Genomic DNA, 14,672 nt, shown 5'->3' on the forward strand with positions numbered 1-14,672 from the left:
CCTGGATCATTTTCGTTGCCCTTTTCTGAGCTCCTTTTAGATGTGTCAGTATCTTGCTGGAAATACATTGCCCAAAGCTGAACAAAGTGTTCTAGGTGTGGCCCCACATGAAAGGTGCTAATCAGACAGGTTTTGGCTTGAGGGCATCCATTTTGGCTTTGGCTGGGACATGAGTGAAAAGAAGAGATCAGCATTTAGGAGTCAATCAGCATATGACTGATCCAGTAAAAGACTTACTGGAAAGTGTGTAAAGCCACAATCTCTCAGGGCAATGCACTATGTACTTTGCATCAGCCCTGCTTAAGCACGTAGGAATCAGATGCCCTGAGGCATGGTAAGATACGATGCATATAGACAGAGAGTACAGTGCCTTTAAATTAATTGGTTTCAGAGTAGCAGCTGTGTTAGTCTGTATCCGCAAAAAGAACAGGAGCACTTGTGGCACCTTAGAGACTCACAAATTTATTTCAGCATAAGCTTTCGTGGGCTACAGCATCCGAAGAAGTGATCCACAAGTACTCCTGTTTTTTTTAAATTAATTGGTTTCAGAGTAGCAGCCGTGTTAGTCTGTATCAGCAAAAAGAACAGGAGTACTTGTGGCACCTTAGAGACTCACAAATTTATTTCAGCATAAGCTTTCGTGGGCTACAGCATCCGAAGAAGTGATCCACAAGTACTCCTGGTTTTTTTAAATTAATTGTCCAGCCATAGCCAAGTACAGCCGAGGCCCCCTAGAGAAAATCAGTTCTGGGGGCAAGGAGAATTTGGCATCCCTGGGCATCTGATTGCTGTAGAGAAACAACTTGTTTGTTTTCAGCTGATCAGATGAGGGGTGCTCTCCTCCCAGAACGGTTATCCCTGACACAGATGGAAAAAGTTAGTCAGCAAGAGACGGTTTGGATTTAAAACCACCAACTTGCACACTGCAGACAAGTGGACACCATACAGTGCCAGCTGGGACTAAAAGCACAGGAAAGTTCACAGGATGATCACTGGGAGGGTTTTGACAGGAGATGCATGCGTGCATTGCCACTTCTTGACAAATAGCTGATGGCCAAAATTAGCACCCATATGGTACTTAGAGACAAGGAGCTGCAAAACAAAGAGCTTTTTAGGACTCAAATGTATATAACAAGGGAGGCTTCACCCACAGACCCTTCACCTCCGTATCCATGACGATACATCATGAGAACAATCACCCGGGGAACTTGCTTCTGGCCAGCTAGGAGTTGGCTGGACATTGCAAGCTCTCCTCTTCTGCTGACTCCAAGCTGCGCAGTGTGCAAAGGGATTCAGGCCCAGCTGATTTCAGGATGTCATGGCCAGGAGGGATTCCATTTGCAATGATCTAGGACGCTGCTGGAAACTATCTATACAAGCACCATTAGTACAGAAGACCCTCGTGTCAGCCTGCACACTCCAGTCTCACAGAGGCTCTAGTTCTAAATCTTGAAATTATTCAAGATGCTGACCTGTGAGACCACTTTCTGCCTACCCTTCATTCTGTTATGTTATTGCAGCACTCATCAGAAATGCCTTCCTGATTCCCAGGTGCCCACGTGCCCAGCCTACCCTATTCCTTGCAGCAATAGCTGTGCCGGCTGCACTGAGTTGCCTCTTGTTCTCTGCGAGTTTATGTAGGTGGTTCCTGCAGCAACATGTCCTGGAGAGAGGCCAAATAATTTTCATACCTATGTCCCCTTTATCACATCTCAGTGCACAGCCATGAAGCAGAAGGCGAAGGTCAGAGGCAGCGGGTGATAGTGTAGGAGTTCGAGCAGTGGCTGGGAGCTTTTTGGCACGTAAGCAAAGGCAGCGCTTCTGTGGCAGAAAAACGATTCCTCCCTCTTTAATGTCAAGAAATAATCCTCTTTATGTAACTTACTCTGAGGTGAAACATTCCAGTGGTTGAACATTCCACTCGGACTGCAGTAGGAAGCAGCTTTACCTGTACAAGTTAACTCTCAAACTGCCAGTTCAGCTCAGATCTTCACTCGGACTGGTACTGTAGGCCCCTGAGATGTCAGTTTTTGCATAGAGTGAACTCTACCTATTCATATTAATAAGAACTGATATTAAGGTCACACTCGAAGATCCCATCCCAGATCACGCTCCCACGGTGCTAGCACAATGTCCAAACGCAGAGGAAATCATAGGCCTTGCCTCAAGGAGCCCGAAATCTAAGAAAGCCTCAAGTGCGTCCACGGAGTTTAGAAAGGGAGTTCAAGGCATCCGAGTCAGGGGTGGAGTATATAACAGAACCAGAGTCACAGGTCCCAGTGCTCTCTGTACTAACAAACAGCCAACACGTTTTGTATCCATCTGCTTGCGTGTATCTTCCCATGGAGGAGGATGGGTGGAAAGAAATCTGCATCGGTTTCATTCCCGGCTCACCTCGTTTTAACAACTTGTGGTTTCTTTGCATTCCTAGGCAGTGGCCCCATCCAGCTGTGGCAGTTTCTGCTGGAGCTGCTCACCGACAAGTCCTGCCAATCCTTCATCAGCTGGACAGGCGATGGCTGGGAATTCAAGCTCTCGGACCCAGATGAGGTATGGCCCATTATAACTGATCAGAGACCATTGAAAATACTTAGGCAAATACCTAAGTCCTCTCTCTTCATGGCTTGGGTGCTACAAGTCCTGTCAGTATGATCCTGTGTGTGTGTGTGTGGTGGTGGGGGTGAGGGGGGCGACAAGGTAGCAGGGTGTTGGTCCCTCAATATTTTCTGGAAAAATCAATGGTTTAGAGAGTGCCCATGAAAGTCTGATTATTAATGAATTACGAATTGTATTGCAGTGGCACCTAGAAGCTAGGTGAAATCTTTTATGCCAAAGTTGGGGTTTTTTTGGTGAAAAATGAAAATTCAGCAACGGCAAAAGGCATCGCCACTTTGTGTCATTTTTACCAAATCGTTTCCGTCGGGAAGAAAGATAATTCCGAGACCAATGAAGCGTTTCCATTTTTTCAGTTCAAAATTTCCTTTAATTGTATGTAAAAAACAGTCAAAAATGGTTGAAATTGAAACAAAATATTGCAATGTTGTAAAAGGGGGAAAAAAAGTTTAGTTGGAGCCAAAACAATTTTTCTTGATTTGCCAAAAATGTTGAAAAAAATTGTTTTCAGTTTTACCTGACACTATTCCCCCTCAATGTTATTTGCACAGCTCTAGAGGCCACCAGCCGTGGACCGGGCCCCAAGCGTGCTAGGCACTGTACGCACAGAAAGACATCCACTGCCCCAAAGAGCTTAAAATTATCTCCTTCCCCATCTCCTGTCTTCATCTGTTTCCACTTCACGATCCCCCAGTAGAGTCCATGGGTGCTGTTTCTACAGCCCAGGAGAGGTTTGAGCTGCTGGCCCTCTGCAAACCCTGGCACTCAACTCCTCCCTGAGTCCATTCTTCATGGTGAGGAGAAAAAGCTTATCACCATTAGCTCTCCCAGAGGCAGGAGCTTCCAGTCCCTTATCACCCAGCCAAGCCAGGAGGAAGAGACTTATTTTAATATCTACACTTAATCTATGAGACCTTCTTCACCTTTGTTCTCCTCTTCCAGGTTGCCAGGCGATGGGGCAAGAGGAAAAACAAGCCCAAGATGAACTACGAGAAGCTGAGCCGTGGGCTTCGCTACTACTATGACAAGAACATCATCCACAAGACGGCCGGCAAGCGCTACGTGTACCGTTTCGTTTGCGACCTGCAGAGCCTTCTGGGCTACACGCCCGAGGAACTCCATGCCATGCTGGACGTCAAACCCGATGCCGATGAATGAATTGAACCAGCCAGACTGTGTGGAAGGTTGTGTCGTGTCGGTCTGGAGATTCGACGAGACCTTTAAAAAAAATTTTTTTTTGCAGTTAAATATCTATCTATATTTTTTCAAGAGCAACTCAAATTTGACATTTTTGATGGGGAGAGGAGGGTGGGCAAAGTCAAGCTTTTGGCTGAATCTGACAATGTTTGGTTGGGAGAAGAAAGATGGAACTTTTTATCTGAAAGTTCTCTGAGAGGTTTTTTTGGGGTGAATTTCTTAGTTTTAAGGAAGCCAGAAAAATATAGCTCACTTAAAAAAAATTAAAATAAACCCTCCCCATCTCATACCATCTGGAAACATTATTAATGAAAAGATCCCCTTGATTACTGTGTTACCAGCGCAACAAACTGACAATTCAGGAAGTGACAAGACTCCTAAGGATTATGCGATTGGTTCTTTTATTGATGGGAGGGGCAAAGTGAAGGTGGAACTTCCTGTTTTGTGGGAGGGGATGACATAGGAAAAAACAAGAACTGTTCTTGTTACTTTGCTTTTCTGTCGGTTATTTTTCTGTTACACAACAGACAGATTTTTTTTTAGGAGGGACCAAGATTTTTTAATTATTATTTGTTAAAATTTTATTTTATTAAATTTTGTGCCAGTATTTTTTTTTAAAATAGTCTTAAGCTCTAAGATGGTCTCAGTCCTGCAATATTGTGTGTGTATGTATGTTTCTGTTATGCCAGCAGAAAGTTTTATCACAGTGAAGAAGAAATAATTGTTTATGTAGACCCCACTGGAGAAGTGTAGTGCTCTGACTTATGATCTCTGAATCTTATGTGAAGGAAAATGAGTGCCAAATCAGCCACCAAAAATGCTGGGAGGATGCTTTGCATTTGCATTGAGTCCCATGCACTTTGCTCTATTGTTTGTTGCTAAAGGTGGATGACATTTCTCAAAAGGAAATTTTCTTGTTGTTCTTGTTGTTTATAAACATCTTTTTGGGACAGCCATATTTTCAAAACCATGTTTTGTTTTGTTTTAATTTCTGATGTATCAAAAATGTTGCTGACATTTTCATGTATCATTTTCAAAATCAGAAAGTGTTTGGTTTTTTTTAAAGGAATGTTTTTAACACTTTGAAGTAACTGCTAGTTTGTTTTGTTTAATATCCCACCCAGTGACTAAGCTGAGCAAAGTAGTTCAGTTTTGACATTTTCCTATTTTGAACACAGTCAGTGCTGAAGGGAAAATGGAAAAATGTGTTAGGGGAAAAAAATCATGAAAAGTTTTGAACAATGAAAAGTGAAACAAGGATGTTGATGATTTTTCCCTCCGTTTTGGACCAGGGCTGCCTGCAGTACTTACGGTCAGCCATTCTAGGCACATCCAAAATGGAAACTCAGCCTCAATGGGGAGCAATCCCTCAAGATGCCGAGCACGCAAGCCTAGTCCAGTGAAACTCGCACACACATGCTTAAACTCACGAATAGCTCCATTGAAGTGAGTGGGACCATTCGTGTGCTTGATGTTAAGCGTGTGCGTAACTGCTTTGCTGGGTCAGGCTTTGAGCCTGGAGTGCGTGGGTACAGCTTAGACACGGAGGGTATATTTACACAACAAGCTCCTCCCCACAGCAGCAATTCTCAGAGCCTGGGTCAACTGACTGGGGCTCACTCCGCGAGGTTAAAAATATCAGTGTGGATATTCGGGCTCGGGCTAGAGCCTGGGCTCCGTGACCTTCCTGTCTTGCCAAGTTTCAGACCCCAGGCTCCACCCCGAGCCTGAACGTCCACACTGTTATTTTTAATCCCACAGCGTGAGCCCCAGGAGCCTGAGTCAGCTAGCTTGGGCTCTGAGACTCGCTGCCGTGGGTCTTTTTTTGTTGTGTAGACATCCCTTAGGGCCTGATCCTCCTCTCCCTTGCCCTTTGTAACTCCACTGACTTCAAAGGAGTCACTCCTGATGTACTCCCGGTGTACATCAGGAGTGGGATTTGATCCCACAGAAGCTAGCGGCCAACTCCTCATTAGCTTTAATTCTGGATCAGTCCCAAAGTGAAGGGGAGAATCAGGCCCTGAGTTTTAAATGTTTAGACCAGATTCTGAAACCAGATCCACACGGGTAAATCCCTGCCAGTCTGACTGTAGGATTTGGGTTTTTGACTTTAAATATCTTTTTTTTTTTTTTGGTAAAGGCGGTATTAAATAGTTGAACTGGATATATTTTCTTTAATGGCTGAACTAATTTCCGAAGCTCTGTGGTGAATCAATACAGAGAGTGGGAGGGTGGAGAGACTTTGTAGATCAATGCAGGGGAAACAGAACAATGGGAGCTCATGTATCAGGTCTGCAGAACTGGGCTCTGACTAAAAGTTGCTAAAAACACTCTTGTATTTAGTCTGAACATCCAGTTTGCTTCCTGTTTTCCCATCTCTGTGTAGCCAGAGCGCTGGGGTATAGGAGGGCAGGGTCAAACAGGAAGCCATGGGAGGCTGTCAGTTGAGTTCTATGGAAAGATGATGCCCTGACACAAAGGTGCTGAGCTCCCATTGGATTCTACAAGAACAGCATGTGTTCAGGCCCTGTGAATATCAGGGTGTTCGTTTTTAAGCAAGCTTTGTTTGATTGAAACTGAGTCACGTCCCGCGTGTCAGAGAGCTTAGCCTGGCTTAGCAGGCTGGTAGGTGTAAAGCCGAACACATGGGAAAATGTAGCAAGCTGATTGGGGGGGCGTTTAAACCAAGAATGTTGAAGGCAGATGGTGGCTATGGGGCCAGGGAAGTCCAGGTGTCAGAGTACATGTCTGGGGCTAAGACCTGATCCCACTCGACATACAGAGAGGACTGGTGCAGATGAAGGAAAGAGTGATGGAAGGAAGGTGGAAGGAGCATGCACTGAAGGAAGAAAGGACAGTCTGCCTTCTGAAAGAGCAGTTCTCATCTAGCATCTTGAGCATTCAATGCCTTTAACCCTCAGCAAAGAGGGACTGGCAGCTGTGGCAGGTGAGAGATTGCAGAAGTGAGAAAGGAGGGCTGATGCAAAAGGGGATTGGAGTTCAGCTCAAGCGGGAGGAAGCAAAGGAAGATGCTGATGTTGTGCTGCTGTAGGCCAGGTGCTCCTCCTCCCTGCTAGAAACTAGATGCAAAGAGAGAATATGTGAAGTCAAACGCCCGTCCAGAAGGTGACTGATTCATAGCTGTGTATGGTGGGCTGCACTGTAGTGGGAAGGCTGGGTGAGGCTGCTCCCTGCACTTTGAGTAGGCTGAAGGCATCTTGATGGAGCTTTTGAGTGATAAAGGTGGTGGTAGCTGAGTGCAGAGAGTTAGTTTGGGCTTCTGAGAAGATATATAGGGAGGAAGATTTCAGGCTCTGTTTTCCAGGGAAGCAGAGAACCACTTGAATCAGAGGTGATTCCAGTGAAATACACTTGTCCCAAATAAAACCAGCATAGTAGCCCGTGACTCTTTACATTCTCAGCTGGTAACAGTTCTCCTAGGCTTTTTGGTTCTTATAAGTTCCATAGAACCACAGTGTCAGTTCGTAGCCAGACCTTAAATCATCACCTTATATTTACAGGATTACTCCTGTAAAGGGTGTTAGTGACCAGGGCAGATGTCCCACCATCCCAGCCCTCTTTCTGCCTTCTAACCCACCCATTGTCTGTCCCCTGGGATTGGTCACAGTGCAGGATCCCCCAGTTCAGTTCAAGCAGAAAGTCATTCAGTAATCATAGAATATCAGGGTTGGAAGGGATCTCAGAAGGTATCTAGTCCAACCCCCTGCTCAAAGCAGGACCAATCCCCAACTATTTTTTTTTTTTGCCCTAGATCCCTAAGTGGCTCCCTCAAGGATTGAACTCACAACCCTGGGTTTAAGCAGGCCAATGTGCAAACCACTGAACTATCCCTCCCCCACTACTTTACTATGAATGGTTGGGATTGGGGTTCATGTGCTGACCCCCAATATTTCTGCCAGACCTGATCAAGTCATTCATTCCACAAGGGTTGATTGCGGGCAGATTTTCTGTATTAAGCTGTTTCTACCCAAGACAATCTGTTTCTGTAACGTGCAGGGATATGTTCTCAAAGCGATCTAGAAGGGCTACAGAATGAAGGGCGCCATCTTTGCCAACATGCTCCTACCAATGCTTTGCCAAGTTTACTCACCACCCTTTGCCATCCAGATTGCAATCTGCATGTAAATGCCACAAGCGTCAGACAGAAGAGCCTTGGTGACATGTAGCGGCTTGACCCACAATTTGCTTCCCCTCCCTCCCCCCTTCTAGCTAGAGACTGTCACAGAAAGCACAGTGTGCTGTTTATACACTGGAAATTTGCAGATTTTTTTTTTAAATGCATGTTGACTATTGAACAGGGTTGTGTGACCCAGATGAGATAAAGTTAAGGCCAAATATGTACCTGCACCTTAACCTCCAACTGCATTTTTTATGAGGTGTGAAAAAGTTTGGTTAACCTACATACACGCAATATCTATAGAATGTGTGTGAAAGAGAGCATGCACTGGGGTTGCAATTCACCTCTGTGCAAAGATCCAGCACAAGTCTTATTTTGATGGGTTAACTGGTGTCTAGTGCTGGCCCCTCTGGGCTGGGGTGAATTGCACCCTGGGCAACTATTTAAATCAGATTTAATTCAGTGAATTTCTCTTTTGTTCTGGAATTTCTCAAATCTGTTAATTGATTCCAAACATTTTTATGACTAATTCTTGATCTTGTAGTTCACTGCAAGTACTTAATATCCAACATATTGTGCTTCAGCACCCAAGTCACATGATATGGGCCCATTTTTCCAAGTGGATGAGGCTAATTCTATGCATGTCATTCTTACACACCTAGAAATATTGGGATGGAAGGGACCTCAAGAGGTCAGCTAGTCCATCCCCTCCATGCTCAGGCAGGATTCTTTGTATCGTTGAATACTTGTGATCAGGAATTCAAAGTTTGCTTGTTGGGAATATTCTGCTACATTTGTTTAAAAGGGGCTTTCTTCCAGTAAAATTATGCCCTGGAAAGATCATGAAAAGGGACCTCAGTCAAAAGGAATTCATTTAAAAAAAATTGAACAGATATTTACAGACGTTTTTTCATTACAGCATTTGCCCATCTCTCACCGTGTTTTGTAGATGATTATAATACACAAAAGATGATACACAGTCACCTATACATTTGTGTGCATTAGAATCACATACACACAAAGTGTATGTGTGTGCATCAGTGTTTTACACTCGATTACACTTCCCGGTTCTGCCAGAAGAGTATTATCATTCTGTGAGAGTCCCCTCTCGAGGTATATCCGAACAGGATACGAACCAAGTTATACTAGTTTTGAGAAAAGAAGACTGAGGGGGAATCTGATAACAGTCTTCAAATATACTAAGGGCTTTTATAAAGAAGATGGTGATCAATTGTTCTCCATGTCCTCTGAAGGAAGGACAAGAAGTAATGGGCTTAATCTGAAGCAAGGGAGATTTAGGTTAGATATTAGAAGTATCTTTCTAATTGTAAGAATAGATAAGCTCTGGACCAGGCTTCCAGGGGAGGTTGTGGAATCCCCATCATTGGAGGTTTTTAAGAACAGGTTAAACACACACCTGTCAGGGATGGTCTAGGTTTATTTAGTTCTGCCTCAGCATAGGATGTTGGCCTAGATGACCTCTTGAGGTCTCTTCCAGCTGTACATTTCTATGATGATTCATCATTGGCTTGAAATGTAACCTTCTCTCAGGAGATTTCCAGCTCAGTGTCAAGATACAAAAAAGAATGGTTCCAATATGCATCTGAAATTTAGGACACATCCAAATCCCTGCACTTTTTGAGCATCACTGTTTGTTTGAGGTGACCTTGATGGGCTTATTAGAGCTTGTTGAGTTTCTTTTCATTCTAAACACTGCAAATGTGCTTTCCTTGGCATGCGTCTCTCTGATGGGGTCTATAGAACATCAGTCGAGCTATTGTCTACATTCCAAAGAATTTTAAATACATGATAAATATATGTATACATGTGTGTTATAATGGAATATCTCCAGGAATTAACTGCCTCAGTAAAAGAACGTGTCTTTTTTTGTTTTGTTTTGTTTTTACACATGGGATTTTTTTAAAGCTGATAAACATAGAGAAAAAAAGAGATTGTTATATTGTGCTGTTCAACTATTTTCCAACTTGTATTTTCATATAATTTATATTTTTTAAAAGTGAAAAAAATTTAAAAGCGAGATTAAAAAAAAAGAGGAAAAAGCAGGTGCTTTTTAAAAAAAAAACAACTGAGGTAGCTTAGAGATGTAGCGATGTGTGTGTGTCTGTGTGTGTGTGTTTTAAAAAAAATACAAAAATCTCCTCTCAGAAATAATTCTTAAGGGAGGGATTGGTTTTGTTTTAATTGCTGATGCTGGCACATCATTTTGATGGAGAATTTTTTATATACTGTAGCCTTATTTCCTATTGTATTTTAAACCATGTGAAATAAAAAAAAATCATAAAGGTTTGGTGTCAGCATGATTATTTCTCCCCCGTCCTGCTGAAAAGAGTTAGATTGTGGCTTTTGTGGTATTGTTCAAAAAACATGATTCAGACACCAAAAAAATCGTGAGATTGTCATAAAAATAGGGAGATTGTACAAGCAATACATGGGGGGTTCTTGGTTTCTGAGCCTTTAGCTGTCACATTTTTGAGTTGCAAGGGCATGAAACATTTTTCTTTCATTAAATGAAAGCTGAAATTTTCATGTCATCACAGGATTACAGGAGCTGTGGCTTTAAGAAAAGCAGCAAATCCCTTAAGTCACACAACACTGATGTTAGGCTGAGTCCTCAGTAAAGAGGTGGCCTGTAAGGTGCACAACTGCTAGAATAGATCTAAGAGATGATGTGACTTAGAGGCACAACAGTTTCCCAGCTACCTCTTTGCTCCAGGGCGTTTCTGTATAATAAGTTGTTGCCGGGTGCAAGCTGTTCAAAACGCAGAATGTCCATCCTGCGGAATGGACAAAGAGTTGGAAATTTCCTTTCATCCCAAATCAGAACAAAAAGCTGACATCTTCCGTACAATTAAAAATTCTGTTTTGACAATACCCCCATATCACTCCTCAACCTTGCCATCAATGTCCTACACAACTCTACCTCCAACCTCCAGCTCAGACCTGGCCTCTCACGGTCTATCCATTTACCCGCCCACTCACCTCTTCCCCATGATATCCTCTACACATGAACAGCCACATCCCCACTCCTGTTCTACAGGGATGAAAGGTGTATGTTCAGTCTGTTCCCACAAATCATTTTGATACCATGAAATCAGCATTGTCCAATGGAAAACTGTTCTCTTGGTAAATTTTCAAGCAGCTCTACCCGCCTGGGCTAGCTTGACAGCAAATTGCAACATGTGGCCAAATCATTGTGGGACTGGAGGCCAAGTCTTGTCCCTGCCCATCTGCTGCAGGGAGTAACTGCAAGACGTGCCACTCTTCCTCCCTTGAGCTCCAATTGGTTTATAGACATGAAGCAGGCACTTGGTCCTACACACCCGGACCCAAGATTGGCTTACCAATGCAGTGGGGTGATGGGGAATCCAACTGCTCCTCAGTGCCCTGTGGGAGCGTGTCGAGGTCATATTCCAACCCTACCGGGCATGGATGGGTGAAATTCACCCCAGCATGGAGGAGTCAGCACTAGACATATGCACCGCTTAACATCTTGCTTGAAGGCCTGGTGGTGAGCCTTCCCCCAGAAGGGAATTTCACCCTTAATTAGGCTCATCGATAGATAAATGCACAACTCTAGCTATGGGGAAGTTGTATTGTCAATGTCACTTCCTAAATTGAAAAAAGAAAATCTTTTTGGATAGCAGTAAAAGAGACCCCCCTAGCAGAGACGTCTATTAAAGTGGGGACGTGATGGACGTTCATTTGCCTGAGTTAATGAAAACTGGGTTAGATAAAGCACTTGAGATTACACTATTCATATATGTTTAGTGCCAGTAATGTAGTGGAAAAAGGGAAGCTGGATATAGAGGAGAGTTGGGCAAACTTTTTCACTAGGAGGGTGGTGAAGCACTGGAATGGGTTACCTAGGGAGGTGGTGGAATCTCCTTCCTTAGAGGTTTTCAAGGTCAGGCTTGACAAAGCCTTGGCTGGGATGATTTAGTTGGGAATTGGTCCTGCTTTGAGCAGGGGGTTGGACTAGATGACCTCCTGAGGTCCCTTCCAACCCTGAGATTCTATGATTCTAAACAACAGCCGTCCTGCCCGGCCCTTGAGCTCCCAGCCAGGGAGGCTAGCCCCCAGCCCCTCCCCTGCTGTCCTCCCTCCCCCACAGCCTCAGCTTGCAATGCTGCTAGTGCTCTGGGCGGTGGGGCTGCGAGCTCCTTCCGGGCAGCACAGTGGCATGGCTGGCTCTGGCCAGGCAGCGCGGCTGCTAGTCCTGGTGCTCTGAGCTGCATGATAAGGGGGCGGGGAGTGGGGGTGTTGGATAAGGGGCAGAGGGTCCCAGGGGCAGTCAGGGGAGGGGGGCTAGGTGTGGGAGTCCTGGGGGGGGGCTGTCAGTGGGCGGGGGTGTGGATAGGGGTTGGGGCAGTCAGGGGACAAGAAGCAGAGGGAATTGGATGGGTCGGGGATTCTGAGGGGGGCAGTCAGGGGGCAAGAAGTGGGAGGGGGTGAATAGGCGGTGGATAGGGGGTAGGGCCCAGGCTGTTTGAGGAGGCACAACCTTCCCTACCTGGCCCTCCATACAGTTTCAGAGCCCCAGTGTGAACCTCAGGCCAAAAAGTTTGCCCATCCCTGATACAGAGTATACAGAGTGCAATGGGGAAATGCCAAAGAGGAAATAACTTGAGCTCACAGCAACAAATGCGTAGGTGGATATGAACAATGACAGGTTGGTGGCCATCCAGCTATCCAGGTACTAAGACAGTTGTCACGAGATATATTTTGGGGGCAGAGTTGAGCAGGGTATCAAAGACAAATTAGGAAGTGAGTGGGGGACGAGGGTGGCGTAGCAGAGGGATGGGACGGGAAGTGACTCAACAGGTTGTTTCGGTGAGTTCCTGATGCTAATGGTTACTGACGCCCTCATGTTCTGACAGCTGGACTGGTTTAAATAACACCCAAATCTGGAGGATGATGCGGGCCTCATCGATTGAAACATTTTAGCACACAATGAGGCTACTATCTTTGAAAGCGTCTCTCCCCAGTGTAGGAATGCAAAGCTTGCTTGACACGATGCTAGGCAGTGAGGTCATGTGGTCTAGTGGTTAGTGAAAAGGTCTGGCAGCCAGGACCAAACCTGGGTTGTAATCCCGGCTGAGCCACCAACACGCTGTGTGACCTTAGCTACATCTTTTGATCTCTTCGTGCCTCCTTTCATCCCAGCTGGAAAGTTGGGGAAGGCAACAAAACTTCATGCAGCAGCGAAGCGGAGCTGCCCCGGATAAATAAATGGACAGGGTTGCTCTGTTCTCAGATGTTTCTTTAAGACTTTCTCATAGGGTTACTGTCCACCTCTCTGGGGGGGCGGTGCTCATTGCAAATCACGCTGAGGGGATAATTGACAATCAGTTCGATGGCCTCATTCCAGATCATGCGAGACATTTGTACACATCACAAAAGACCACCATCCCCCTCAACATTAGTCTCTGTTCAAGCTAAAACCAGGACTGAGATGAGTGCGGGGGGAGCCAGGACTGGACTAGCATCAGTACAGCAAGGTCAGAATTGAGATGGACTGGCCACTTACCGTACATCTACACTGCAGTTAAACACCCGGGGCTGGCCTGGGTCAGCTGACTCGGGCATGAGGGGTGTGAGCTGCGGTCTGGGTCTGTACAATTGCTGTGTTGATGTTCGGGCTCTGGCTGGAGCCTGAGGTCTGGGACCCCCAACGGGGGGAGCTGGCCGCGGCTGTGCCACAGGTCTTTTATTGTAGTATACGCATACCCGGAGGGTTATCAACACCAAGCTTTTAACTCAGCCAACATCTACCAATGCTTGTAGGAAATTAGATTTAGGGGCCTGTGGGAGGGGCTCTGAGTGTGTGTAGCTGGTGCAGGGGGGTTGGGGGCTTATGAGTGTGGAAGGGGCCAGAGGGGTGTGTACCTGTGAAGAAGGGGGGGCCTATGAAGCATTCATAGGTGAGTGTGTGAGAGAGGCCAGGGGGTTGTGTACCTGTGGGGGAGGGGTTTATGAGGGGTGCACAGGTGAGTGTAGGAAGGGCTACAGGGGTGATGTTAGGGTGTGCAATTTTGTATATAGCCACAGAGGTTAGGCTCCATTTCCTAACTCTTTTGATGCCCTGATGGGGACAGGAGGGTGACCGAGAGGGAAGCCCCCGATCTGCATCTTCCTCAGCGAGCCCCAGAGCCAGCAGCGTGCAGGGCACGGAAGGTGCCGCCGAAAGCAAGCAAGGGAACAGTGTTTTAATGATTGCGCTCAAAATACAGTCTGGCGGCCTCAAAGGGGAACCCCCTCTGCACCTGGGGCCCTGGTGACGGCGGCCAGTTGCGTCTGGCACTGTTAGTGTAAGAGCCGCTGCGCCCTGGCCTTGGCAGAAACACAGATGCCTCATTGTTCCTGCAGCGACAATAGTACAAGAGGAAACATTCTGGGGCGTTGCGACGAAAACAACTGCAGATGAGCAAATACTCCCCCGGCTGCCTCCTGCTGCTGCCTTGCTCTTCCCTTGCAAGTGCCTTCAGCACTGGCACATGAGGTCATATCGCTCACCTAGAAGGAAACACCTCCTGCAGCAAGAGCCGTGTTATTGTCCTTAGGCCCCTTTAAGCTTAACCCTACTGGGTGAGCCACAGGTGCAGCACTTCGGGTATAGCCGCGCTGCGCGCTCCCTGGTGGAGGTGAGTAGGGTCTGTGCAGCTGCACACCACGGTGAAAAGAACGTTATGTCCACGCTGCTGTG

At 45.9% G+C, this 14,672-nt stretch overlaps 1 protein-coding gene across 11 annotated transcripts in view; it reads left to right on the plus strand.

Moving 5' to 3' along the window:
• Positions 1 to 10,031, plus strand: part of ETS1 (ETS proto-oncogene 1, transcription factor) — a 121,452-nt gene extending 111,421 nt beyond the window's left edge. For 8 of the 11 annotated variants that reach the window (XM_039496405.1, XM_039496406.1, XM_039496409.1 and 5 more), the window contains 2 exons: positions 2,432 to 2,550; positions 3,556 to 3,771. In XM_039496405.1, the coding sequence (XP_039352339.1) occupies positions 2,432 to 2,550; positions 3,556 to 3,771 (335 nt within the window). Of the gene's footprint in view, positions 1 to 2,431; positions 2,551 to 3,555 lie in introns of all 11 variants that reach the window. The other 3 variants (XM_039496412.1, XM_039496416.1, XM_039496410.1) reach the window with 1 other exon arrangement.
• The last annotated feature ends 4,641 nt before the right edge of the window (positions 10,032 to 14,672 follow it).

This window comes from Mauremys reevesii, linkage group 12 (assembly GCF_016161935.1).
Source record: "Mauremys reevesii isolate NIE-2019 linkage group 12, ASM1616193v1, whole genome shotgun sequence".
Lineage (NCBI taxonomy): Eukaryota > Metazoa > Chordata > Testudines > Geoemydidae > Mauremys > Mauremys reevesii.